This window comes from Delphinapterus leucas, chromosome 16 (assembly GCF_059928025.1).
Source record: "Delphinapterus leucas isolate spDelLeu-1000000601 "Yukka" chromosome 16, BTC_Dleu_Yukka2, whole genome shotgun sequence".
Taxonomy (NCBI): domain Eukaryota; kingdom Metazoa; phylum Chordata; class Mammalia; order Artiodactyla; family Monodontidae; genus Delphinapterus; species Delphinapterus leucas.
Window position 1 is genome coordinate 24,394,429 of NC_143144.1, and position 12,969 is coordinate 24,407,397.

The following is a 12,969-nucleotide window of genomic DNA, read 5'->3' on the forward strand; positions in this document are numbered from 1 at the left end:
TTCTCTCCATCCATGAAATCTGAATGTCTAGCGTTCTGGGTGGGTTTCTGACGAAGGTATAAACTCTCATCAACTAGCTGGATTGCAGACAGGAGGGAAGGCTTTGTGTCTCATGTACAGAATTAATTCATGGAGCAGAGCAAAGGTAGGCATTTCATGAAAGCAGAGTTTTTGTTTGCCCTGTATTCCAGCGCAGGTCTGGACTCAAGAGAGACATCTGTCCCCGTGTTTGTTTTCCATTATTTGCTGGTAATAATGGTTGTCGTTAGAAAGTGGAGAGTTGCCGGGGGCCCTTCAGATGTTTTGTTTAATGAGCCTTCTCTAGAAGAGCAGTTCTTCTGGCTTCAGTGGAAATGGGAAATGTGGGACGAAGTCTCAGCAGCGGCCGGCAGGAAGGTTGAGGCCAAAGATTTGAAGAGGAAGTTAGAGGGAAGCCAACTGCTGCAAAAAGAAGCTGAACTTGAATTTAAAGGAAAAAATAAAATAGAAACCCAGAACACTGGATTCATCTCTGGCTCTGCTGCTTATTATCTCTGTGACCTTGGAGAAGTCACTTAATTTTCTAAGCCTCCGTTTCCTCATCTGTAAAATAGGTGTGATGGTCCTGCCCTGCCTGCCTTACAAGGCTGTCAAGAGGATCAGATGAAAGTGCTTTGGGAACCTGCAAACCACCTTGCGAGTTACAGGGGGTCATTGTTCTCCTGATCATCATTGTAACTTAATAACCGACTTTGTAAGAATTCTGTGGGCGGCCCCTTCCCACCTGATGCAGCCAGTCAAAGGACCCCCACCCATCAGACCTAAATGTGTAGGTCTAGCCCTGGAGGAAAGAGTCAGAGCTTTTCAGAATTCACTGGCATCCCTGTGATGTTACAGGGGGAGGAGGCAGGAAAAAGGGGGAAGCAGAGGCAGGCTGTCTCATCCCCACCCCAATACCCCCACATAATGTGGACGAGCCCATAGGCTGCAGCTCTGGTGCCTCTGCAGCAGGGTGACTGGACACCACAGCTCTGAATGGGGGAACCAACTGATGTAAAGGGGAGGATAGATCCTTTATGGAGGGCAAGTTGGTATTTGGGGGACTCATTGCCTAATAAAGAATATTGAACCCAGAAGCCTCTGGTTGTAGCTGAAAGAAATCTAACTCAGGGCTTCCCTGGTGGCGCAGTGGTTGAGAGTCTGCCTGCTGATGCAGGGGACACGGGTTCGTGCCCCGGTCCGGGAAGATTCCCACATGCTGTGGAGCGGCAGGGCCCGTGAGCCGTGGCTGCTGAGCCTGCGCGTCCGGAGCCTGTGCTCCGCGACGGGAGAGGCCACAACAGTGAAAGGCCCGCGTACCGCAAAAAAAAAAAAAAAAAATCTAACTCAAAGTTATATAAGCAAGAAAGGGAATTCTAGGTTCACATAACTGGGAGATGGAGTTGTAAGTTGGCTTCTGTTGACAGGGACTCATCTGTCTCTTATTGTTCTTTCAGTCTTTGTGTCGGCTTCTTTTGTAGGCCACCTCTCCCTTATGGTGGCAGAGACAGCCCTGGCAGCCCTAGCTGACACCTCACCTAAGAACTAGAGGTCTCAGAGGTGGTCTTGGAGAGGGTAATGATTGGCTGACGTGGATCACATGCCCATCCTGAACCAATCATGATGGCCAAAGTGGGGGACTCTTTGGAGGGTAGTTATCTAAAGAGATGCTAGACAGCAAACAAAGCTTACCAGAAGTCTTGCTGCCCTTTCCAGAAGTTGTTCCTTGGTGTCCTTTGCCTGGCAGAGGATAGGACTGAGCAGACCATGCATCTAACCCAGGTAGTTCTTATCAAACTAGCAGCAAACACGTACTGATTTGCAGGACTCAGTACTGGGGGAGGGAAGTAAGCATGTTAAATTGCCCTGGGCTTCAAATTGCTTATCATCCAACTGAGGAAGATAAGACATATATACATAAAAAATTAGGAGCATCCCAGTATTTGCAAGTACATGAGTGACTAAGAAAAGGGAAGGGCCCTGGGCTTGCCACAGGTGCGACTGTGAGCAAGTCATTCACCTGGTTTGGTTGGAGCTTCCTTATCCATAAACCGAGAAGGTAAGTTAATATTTGTCTCGCATTTCCTGAGGTGCAAGTGTGATTTACAGAAGAGAGGCCAACTGCCATTTCTTTTAGCAATCACAGACACACCCTGGAATCAAGGTCACTGCTCAGGGACAGATCAGGAGCTGCACTGGGCTTAACAGTGACCTCTTGTAAAATGCCTTCAGGGAACGGCCCCCCTCAAACCCATCAACTCCCGCTAGCAGGTGTGTGGAGTATGCAGTATTTAGCATTGTCCTGACATCTTAAGGCCGCCTTTCTGGTCTCCTTCTCTGACCCTAACTCCTTGGAACCCTACTGACCTGTGTTCGTGTTTTTTTTTTAAAAAAGGGAGCAGTGGAGAGCTGGGGTGGGGCAGGGGTCTTGCAGAGCCGCAGAAGTGTGGGCCAGCCCCATGCACCCTAAGGCCAGGTTCCTTCCCGACCCAGAGGCAGCTGAGACCATTTTCACTTATCTTGCTTGAAAACTTCAGGCCTGGGTCCTGCAAAGGTGCTGCTTGAAACCTGATCCCTTTCCGCATGAAGGGCTGAAAGCTCTTACCCGTTGTGTGTTGACACTGACGCCAATAAGCAGGAGATGCCCGACCCATCACCTGGAACTTGAGCACAAGAACCTGCTTTTACTTAGACCTTTCATTCAACTGAAAACGAGACCTTTGACCGGTCTGGCAACTGAAAAATTTCCCAAGCTATTGTTTTTAAGTTATGATGAAAACCAGTGTAAAACATGAAATAAATAAATGGTTTTATTTTTTGAAAACCATTAAAACAGTAAATAAATTAATTAAATTAAAATGTTAACAAAATAAAAAGTACCCATATTTTCATCCTAGCACGGTGTTTGCTTTTGTGCCTAGTATTTCCCTGTGCACAGGTGGTTTATAGTTGCTCACGGGAAGTTTTCGTTATCTTCATTAAAGATCAAAGCAAAAGGACAGAGTCAGAAGCTGCGAGGAATCATGGATGTTGACGAGACCCCCAAAGAGAGATGTAGCTGTTCCTGATGTGCTGAAGTATCACTTTGATGCTGACCTTGGGGATCCTTGTCCCCGAGGTCTGTCCGGGAGGCAGTTTTATCCAACGGTTATGAATTTGGGCTTTGGATTCAAATTCTGGCTCTGCCACTTACTGGCCGTGTGCTTTGACAAGTTACCTAATCCCTCCCAGTCTTTACTTGCTCATCTGTAGAATGGGGATCATAGTAGTACCTATTTCATAGGGTGGAGAGGGTTAAAAGTAAAATGACGCATATGAAGTACTTAGCGACTGGAGTACAGAAAGACTCAATGAATGATGGTTAAGTAAAGTGCTTTTGGTGTTCTAGTAATTCTTCCTCCTGAGAGGAAGCACCTCATACACCAAGTTCATTTTTTTAACTGAGTAGTAGTGTAAGCACCACAGGGGTTAGGCTTCTGATGGGAGCCCAAAGAAAACCCTAAACTAATTTGAACCACCTGTAACATCAGGGTCAGAATTTCCCACAAAGCTGTGACAACTGCTTCCCGGCTTCTCCCTTGGTCTCTTTCCTTTGGACCATAGAAGCAGTTTTTTGTTTTTGTTTGTTTTAATTAACTTATTTATTTATTTTTGGCTGCGTTGGGTCTTTGCAGGCTTTCTGTAGCTGCAGCGAGCGGGGGCTACTGTTCGTTGCGGTGCACGGGCTTCTCATTGCAGTGGCTTCTCTTGTTGCAGAGCACAGGCTGTAGGCGCGCAGGCTTCAGTAGTTGTGGCTCGCAGGCTTCAGTAGTTGTGGCTCGCGGGCTCTAGAGCGCAGGCTCAGTAGTTGTGGCGCATGGGCTTAGCTGCTCTGCGGCATGTGGGATCTTCCTGGACCAGTGCTTGAACCCGTGTCCCCTGCATTGGCAGGCAGATTCTTAACCACTGCGCCACCAGGGAAGTCACGATAGGAGCAATTTAAAAACAACGTCATCATGGGGAATTCCCTGGCGGTCCAGTGGTTAGGACTCCACATTTCCACTGCAGGGGGCACGGGTTTGATTCCTGGTCGGGGAACTAAGGTTCTGCATGCCACATGGTGCGGCCAAAAAAAAACCCCCCAAAACATTGGCATCATGTGGTATAATACAGTGGAATATAACTCAGTCATTAAAAGGAATGAGGTACTGATACATGCTACAACATAGGTGAGCCTTGAAAACATCATGGTAGATGAAAGAAGCCAACCACAGGGGACCACATATTGTAGTCCATTGATATGAAATGTCCAAAATAGGGAAACCTCTAGAGACAGACAATGGATTAGTGGTTGTTGGTGAACGAGGGGGTTTGGAAAGAAATGGGGAGTGACTGCAAATGGGTACGGAGTTTCTTTTGGGGATGACGGAAAATTTCTATAATTAGATAGTGTTGATGGTCGCGCAACTCTGTAAATATACTAAAACCCACCAAAGTGTACACTTTAAAATGTGATAGGTGAATTATTTCTCAATAAAGCTATTATTAAAAAAAAAAAACCAACCAACCAGCGGTATAACTGCTTCCTGTTTTATGAACAACAAGCAAGGCTGCCTTGAATGAATGAATGGGCCACCAACCCTTGCGATCAAGCAGCTACCAAGCATTTATTGGGCTGTCCTGGGTGCCAAGGGCAGATGTAAAGAATCCTAAGTTGTGGTTCTTCCCTCAAGGAGCTTGAGAGGGTAAGAACAGAAATTCAGTGTGAGAAGACTTTGGTTCATTCACTGATTCCTTTACCACCCTCATTCGTTCAAGTATCTGTTGTGTTCTTACTGTATACCAGGCAACCATTCTAAGTTCCAGAAATAGAGCAGTGTGCCAGAGCTTAAAGCTTGGGAGAATCAAGTACAAAGATGGCGTCAGCTTTATAAAAGAAAAGCTGTTTTTTTTTAAAAAAAAGCCAACCACTACTTAAGAAAAAAATTAAAGAGCTCAGGGGACCCAGAATAGCCAAAACAATCTTGAAAAAGAAGAACAAAGTTGGAGGACTTTCACTTCCCAGTTTCAAAATTTCAAAGCAGTAGTAGTCAAGACAATGTGGTACTGCCATAAGGATAGACATATAGATCAGTGGATCAAAACTGAGAGTTCACTATGTCAATTACATCTCAATAAAACTGGGGAAAAAAGAATGGGGAGTCCAGACATACCCATACTTTATAGTCACTTGATTTTTAACAAGGGTGCCAATGAGGGAAAGAGTAGACTTTTCAACAAATGGTGCTGGAATTTGATAGTGGATATCCACATGCAAAAGAATGAAGTTGGACCTCTACCTCATATCATATACAAAAATTAACTCAAAATGGATCAAATACCTAAATGTATGACCTAAAACTATAAAACTCTTAGAAGGAAACATAGGTGCGAATCTTTGTGACCTTGGATTTGGCAATGGGCTTTTAGATATAATACCAAAACTACTAACAACAGAAGAAAAAAGCAGATAAGTTGCACTTCATCAAAATTAAAACCTTTTATGCTTCAAAAGTCACCATCAAGAAAATGAAAAGATAGTGAGACAGTGAGAATGTAACATCAGAAGTAAAATTAATAGATTTTAATTGATTCTGGAGGAGAATGTGTGAGGGTAACTGGGGTAAAGAATATTAGATAGTGGCTTAATGGTTTGGAATCTTGCCCATCATGGCCTCCTCCGTTGGTGCTGTATCTTGGTCTTGGCATACGGTCCCGTCATCTTTCTCTGTCCCACTGAGGTCCACCCCAATCACTGCACACATTGGTCTTGAGGAATATAACCACATCAAACCAGTTTACTCCTATCTGACCAAGAGGGACTTCTGTTAAAAACATCCCCCGGGTGGAAACAACACAGGTGTCCAGCAACAGATGAATGGATACACATACAATGGAGTATCATCCAGCCTCAAAAAGGAGTGAACTACTGATACAGGCTATAACATGGATGAATCTTTGAGACTATGCAAGGTGAAGTAAGCCAGATACAAAAGGACAAATACTGTATGATTCTGCTTACATGAAATATCTAGAATAGGCAAATTCATAGAGATAGAAAGTAGAATCGTGGTTGCCTGGGACTAGGGATAGGGGAAATGGGGAGTTAATGCTCAGTGGTTATAGAGGCTCTGTTTAGGATGATGAGAAATTTGGGGAATGGTGGTGATGGTTGTACAACGTTGTGAATGTACTTAGTGTCAGTGAACTGTACACTTAGAAATGGTTGCGGTGGAAAATTTTATGTGATGTATATTTTACCACAATTAAAGAACAAAATCCCCTGGGGAATCAGTGGAGCTCTGGACTAGCTGGAATTGGTGTCTGAGCTGATGGGGAAGGAGCCCAAGGCATGGAATGGACCTCAGATGTAGGGTTTTCTCTGACTTGAAATGCTGTTTTTGTCTTTATGGATAACATAGCCATTTGTGGAAAAGGGTAAGAAATTAGAGAAAGATGGGTAGGGCTTGATACTTAAGTCCATACTTCCATTCTCCTATAGTCAGGAGTGAGCAGGACTGTGTGAAGCTGTCTGTCTAGGGACGCCCGGCTGGGAGAGGTTTCTCTTCCACTCTTCCAGGCGGGGCAGTGGTCCTACGGGGTCTGAGTGACTCCTTCTGGCCGAAAGCACAGCGCGGTGGGGCTGGACCCTGTTGAGAAGCAGGCAGAGCATGAGACTTCCCCGGAGCGCTTGAATCTGATGTGATACTGTTTCTCCCTAAACAGAAAAGGGAGATTTCATTGCCCTGGATCTTGGCGGGTCTTCCTTTCGAATTCTGCGGGTGCAAGTGAATCATGAGCAAAAACAGACTGTTCATATGGAGTCCGAGGTTTACGACACCCCGGAGAGCATCATGCACGGCAGTGGAAGCCAGGTGGGTCCCTGCTCCCTTCCGATCAGCCCCTGTGGCCCAAGCATCAGGCCCCAGGGTACCTCCAGGAGCCAGACCCCAAAGCACTGGGAGTCCATCATAGGCACGAGTGGAGGACTCCTGGGTGGAAGAGCGTGACTGCTTGAAGAGACCCCACCATGTGCGTGAACTGGTGGATGGGAGGGGGGCTGCTGGGACTTTCAGGTAAGGGGTGCGAAGAGGAGGTAAATGCATCAATTCCCTAAGGATCCAGGGGTTGGTTCCCCAGCAGAGGGGTAGCAGAGCCCATGGGTGAAAACCCTTCTTCCAAGCCATTGTCCTCACCCAGTTCACCAAAGGCCCAGGCCTCATAGGTTATGGCTGTCACCTAGTGGGGCAGCAGGAATCTGAGCTCATAGCCCCAGGGCTATTATAAAGGGCTCCTGGCTACCAGATTAAATAGTCTTCTACGAGTCCTTGGCCCAGAAAGCACCGAGGGCAGGGCCTTGCCTGGAAAGTCACCGTCCCTTCCTCTCACACTTGTAACCCCTGCCAACGGAAGCGCTGCTTTCCTTTGCTGGTCGAGGCTGTGGGCATGCTCAGAAGGGCCTGTCCACCCTCCCTGCTTCCCCATGTGGTCGTGGTGGGTGATGGGCTGAAGGCTCACTGAGGACCCTGTGATCAGGGTGTGGGCAGCCCCCGGTCAGGTTTTCAGTCATTTCCGGGTCCTGTTCTACTCCTCACCTTCTCCTGCAGGTGTTCTGGCCGCTCCCATTTGAAGCTCGCCTCCCAAGTCATGGCTGTTGTCAGGATACGTATTATTCAGAGCTTGGCAAATATTTGCTTTAGGGAGGGCGTGTTCACGGCAAGGTTCATGACTAAGTTCTCCAGAAAACTTATTGGTTCTGGGCTGGACTTTGAGATGAGACCCAGAGCCTTCTCTTGGCTCCACTTTGTTCCTAAATTAACATGGGTGGGACCTGATGCAAGCTCTCTGCCTTTTCCTTCTACTAGAGAAAAGGGCTAATCCCGGCCTTTAACCTACTGCTGGCGGGTTGGGTTCAGAGCTTTTCAGACCATGTCACAGTGAGCACTGAAGGGGACACTGTCCCTAGGACAGATGGGCCACTTTTCAGTCAGCCGCTGAAAGAGTGCATCACTCATCTGATGGACCTGCTGGGAGGTCCCCCTGCCTATCCCTCCATTACTGGGCTTCAGAGACTGGCTCATTCATCCAGTGTGTGCATGAAGGCTGCCAGCAAGTAGGTCTCCTCGTCCTGCCCAGTGGTTGCTGCGTTGCTCCTTTTTGCAGGTGGCCAGCAGCCTCTGGTTGGCATCCTGCTCTCTCCATTTGCCAAAAGTACTGACCTGTCACTGTGTTCCCCATGGTCTTTGGGTCGAGCCACCTCTGCCTCTTGCTTCACCATTGGGACTCACACCCTGTGCTGCAGACATTCCTGTGTGCTTTGGCCTAACCTTTTCGGAGCAGGGTTTATAAATTAAGGGGATGCCTCCCACCTCAGGTGCGCACTTACTGCGTCACTTCCACAGTGACTTTCTTCTTCTTTTTTTTTTTTGCCACGTTGGGGCACATGGGATCTTAGTTCCCCAACCAGAGATCGAACCCATGCCCCCTGCAGTGGAAGCGCGGAGTCCTAACCACTTGGCCACCAGGGAAGCCCTGTGACTTTCTTCTTATTGCTGCCCCTGGGATCTTGACTCTCCCAGCCTCTGTCCCCATCTTCCCAGCCCCAGGATCACTTTGTTTCCTGCTGTTTCTTCCTCTGCCCCTTTCAGGCAGTCTGCAGAGAAAACATGGTGATGATAATGATGGTGATAACGATAATGTTATATTGTCACAGCAAAATCTTACATAGAGCTTGTTATGTATGTCACTGATCTAAGCACTTCATTTGGATTTAACTCATTTAATCATCACAACAACCCTATGGGGTAGGTATTATTATTCCCATTTCACAGACGAGAAAGTTGAGGCTTAGATGTTAAGTAACCAGCCCCTTGGGTCACACAGCACATAAGCGATAGAGCTAGGATTTGAACCCAGGCAGTCTGGCTCCAGATGTTTCAGTTTTAACAACATGGGACACTCATAGGCTGGGTTTTGTCTTTGTTTTTAATTAATTAATAAATTAATTTATATTTTTATTAAAAATGTTTGATGGTGTGGAAATGTGAGGGCTATGGGTAAGGAGGAAGGTCCAAGTGATTGAGGGAGAAGCTTAGCAGTTGAAAAATAGGGGTGAAACCATAACCTCTTGTCTAGAAGTTTGGTGTGAGATTAGCAATAAATATTGGTGGTCCATTTTTCTGAGATCTCTTATCGACCTATCAAATATTCTAGTAAACCAAGGGCCCCATTTTGCCCATGAAGCAACTCGTACTTACAGACTGTGAATTGTGCTGAATTCTTGGGGTTGTGATCTCGTCTTCTGTAATGTACAGGAATTTTTGCTAGATTTTTAAACCTTTTATTCAAAATAATTTTAAACTTACAGAAAAGCTTTAAGATAAGCACAAAGAGCTTTTTATACCCTTTATCCAGATTTCCCAATAAACTATTTGCTTTATCCTCCTTTCTCTCTTTCTCTACACAAGCACACACACACAGACACACACACACACAGACACACAAGGTGTCTCGAAAGTTTCAGTGCAGTTTTAAGCTTTAATAATTTCAGAAGCATAAATGCAACCTTCTTAAAACATCACTTATTTAGTTTTGGGAATTTTGAATACTAAATAAATAATTTAAATTTATTTAAATTAAATAAATATACATGTTGTCAGGAAAGAAAAAAAAAAGTTTTTTAGACACTAAAATTTTGCGTGCCGAGAGGCTGGGTAACTTCCCTTTCTGGCTGGTCACAGACGTGGGTTAGCCTGGGGGAACGCCCCTGGGTTAGGGACATTTCCTTAGCAGAGCACTAAGGGGTGGGTGTGTTTGGCTTGAATGGGGGCGGGGGGCTGCTTCCAGTGCCCCAGCCCTGTGAATCCACTTCTGCCGCTGAGCTCTCCCTGCCTCTTCCTGCCCGCAGCCTGCCTTCCTTCCTTCCACCCAGCGGGCTCTCTTGAGGGCCTGGGAGCCTGGAGCTTCTGAATGCAGATGACGTGGGGCGAGCTGATGGGCTTAGTAATGGGTTTATATCGCTCAGAAATGTAGGTCGCAGGAAGTTTAGCCGGGCTTCTCCGGGGAAGGTGGTCATGTGTCTCCTTAGTCAGTTGCCGCTGTAGCCATGACCTGAGTAATCGTGACTCAGGGACAGAGACTCCCAAGTCAAAACTGACAATTTTTCATTTACCTTGGCAGGAAAGTCAGACTGTTAGAGCTGGGTCAAGGACACCTGGGGAAGGATGGGGATAGGTCTCTGAAGGAGACCCTGCACAGTGGCTGTGAGGGCGGCAGTGATCCCCCAGGCTGCAGAGGCCCCCGTCCCCCAGCCTGGCCCCGCTCTGGCCCGGCCCTTGACTGGACTCCTCCTATACAATTTATCTGACGTTTTATTTTAGTTTCCTCTACCCCCTCAATCTGTCAGGGAGCCCTGGCAGATTGGCCAGGAGTGAATGAACCATGGTCTCGGTGAAGACGCCTCCTCTTCTCCCTTTGAACTACAGCCCTGGTCCGGGAGAAGGAGTGGGTGCTGCTGTGGTCTAGTTTTGTTTTGTTTTTGAATTCAGGTAGGAATCAGAAAGCTGTGGATTCTGGCAGGTGGTCCTTGTGCCCTTCCCCCACTCCTCCCTGGGCTGGTCCCTTATTCCTCCATAGCCCTTTATCCAAAACATACCCACACAGACTGGGGACCAGCCCCCGCCCGTGTTTCTCCCCAAATCCCTTTAGATGCGGAGGGAAGAGGAGAGGGGAGGGGACCTGCCCCCTCCTCAGGCATCTGGGAGAGACGTACCCCCGTGGGCTTCACTCTTTACTGTGGGCTCTCTCCCTGACACTTTTGTTAAAATCAAGCCTGAATAAAACTATAAGTTTAATATGGGGGGAAAAAAAGGATACCCTGCAAATAAAGCCTTCAGGCAGATGACCTTGTCTGGGAGCGTGGGCTGGGGTTGCTTCCTGTGACCGTGCGGTTTGGCTCTGCCAACACTGCCTTCTCTGGGCTTCAAGAAGCTCCATTAGGGCTTCCCTGGTGGCGCAGTGGTTGACAGTCCGCCTGCCGATGCAGGGGACACGGGTACGTGCCCCGGTCCGGGAAGATCCCACATGCCACAGAGCGGCTGGGCCCGTGAGCCATGGCCACTGAGCCTGCGCGTCCGGAGCCTGTTCTCCGCAACGGGAGAGACCACAACAGTGAGAGGCCCGCGTACCGCAAAAAAAAAAAAGAAGCTCCATTAGCTGTGTCAATCCCATATACAAGGGAGGTCTAATGGTCTGTGTTAGACGACAGCCATGTGAAAAAAACCAGAGGTTACCTGGACTGTGGCATGGTTGCTGAAAGAGCATATATATGCTTTGGTTACATTAATAGAGGTATAGAGAGAAGGGAAAGGGAGGTTCTTAGTTCAACTAAGCTTTCCTCTTGGTCAGAACACATATAAAATATTATATTCAGTTCTGGATACATTTTAGAGAAGAGGGGAGGTATTGGAGAGATCTAATAGGTTGCCTTAGAGGTGGTGAGCGTCCCGTCATTGACAGTATTCACGCAGAGGCTAGGGAAACAGTGTTCTGGATTCTTTCTGGTGGAGTCTAAGATATGTATACATATCCCGGCCACATGTTGTGGAGCTGGCAAACTTAAATTGCAATCCACTAAATAAATTGTGGTATAGTCACACCATAGAATACTGTGCAGCAGTGAGAATCAGCAGTCTACAGAGACACACAGCGTGGATGACACACACATAGTGTAGAGGAAAAGAAGGCAGACACCAACGAGTGCACCCTGTTGTTCCATTTATACGTAGTAGACAACCAGGCCAAACTAATCGAGGGTGGTGGAAGTCAGAGTGGCTGCCGATTGCCCTTGGGTTGGGTGGCAGCAACAGTGGCTGCACGAGGTGGGTGTCTGGGTGCTGATAACATTGTGTTTCTCCATCTGGATGCTGGTGACACAGGTGGGTGCAGCTTGTGAGAACCCAGTGAACCCTATACTTAGGATGTCTGCACCTTTTTGCATGCATATTATACTTGAGTAAAAAATAAAAATTTGTTAACCTGAAGATTCTGAAATCACGCAAGTGGGCTAGAGGCTAGGAATATATATGTATTCTGCGGAGCTTCTGGAATTGACAGAGTGAGGGAGATAGAGATGGAGATAGAGATACAGAGAAGGGGCCAAATGGCCACTCCACCTGGGTGGCTGCTGGTGATCCATGGCCTGTGTGTTATGGAGGATGAGCTGATTTTCTCTTATTTTTACATTTCCTCAGTACCCAGATAATACATCTTAGTGACCACCGAGAGGCCAATTCTGTGTGAAGCCTTTAAAAGGCTTCCTAAGCCGTGGTGGCCCATGAAGCAGGCTCTTTTCAAGGGACTCTTCTTTGCTAGTCACACACAGCATGGCTTTTCTTTTTATTTTGGCCGTGCTGTGAGGCATGCAGGATCTTAGTTCCCCCACCAGGGATTGAACCTGTGCTCCCTGCAGTGGAAGTCCCCAGCATGGCTTTTCATGCAGGGCCACTGGGTGCCTTGGGTATGGGCAGCTGGGGTAGCCGTGCTCCTCTCTGTGTGGGGCAGAGAATTGTTCACATTTTTCCTGAAACGCTAAGTCCCCTTCCTCCCTCCTGACTGCTCTCTTGTGCTTCCTCCAGCTTTTTGATCATGTCGCTGAGTGCCTGGGAGACTTCATGGAGAAAAAAAAAATCAAAGACAAGAAATTACCTGTCGGATTCACGTTTTCTTTCCCTTGTCGGCAATCCAAAATAGACGAGGTAAGACATTCTGGGATTATAATGCTCCACAGAAGCCCCATAGGGGAAATGCTAACGAACCCTTTCCCTTGACTACTTTTCCCTTTTGCTTACAGGATGGCTTGTGTATCTTGTATTTTTTAGAAATATTTGTAGAAATTAATGTAAGGTCATGATAATCATGTTTATTTTTTAATTG

The 12,969-nt window shown here is 47.1% G+C and overlaps 1 protein-coding gene across 4 annotated transcripts in view; it reads left to right on the forward strand.

The window, feature by feature from the left end:
* The window catches only part of HK1 (hexokinase 1), a 71,167-nt gene that overhangs the window by 24,170 nt on the left and 34,028 nt on the right, over positions 1–12,969 (forward strand). For 3 of the 4 annotated variants that reach the window (XM_089897582.1, XM_022590752.2, XM_022590753.3), the window contains exons 3-4: positions 6,763–6,911; positions 12,672–12,791. In XM_089897582.1, the coding sequence (XP_089753708.1) occupies positions 6,763–6,911; positions 12,672–12,791 (269 nt within the window). The remainder of the gene's footprint in view (positions 1–6,762; positions 6,912–12,671; positions 12,792–12,969) is intronic. The other variant, XM_089897583.1, reaches the window with a different exon arrangement.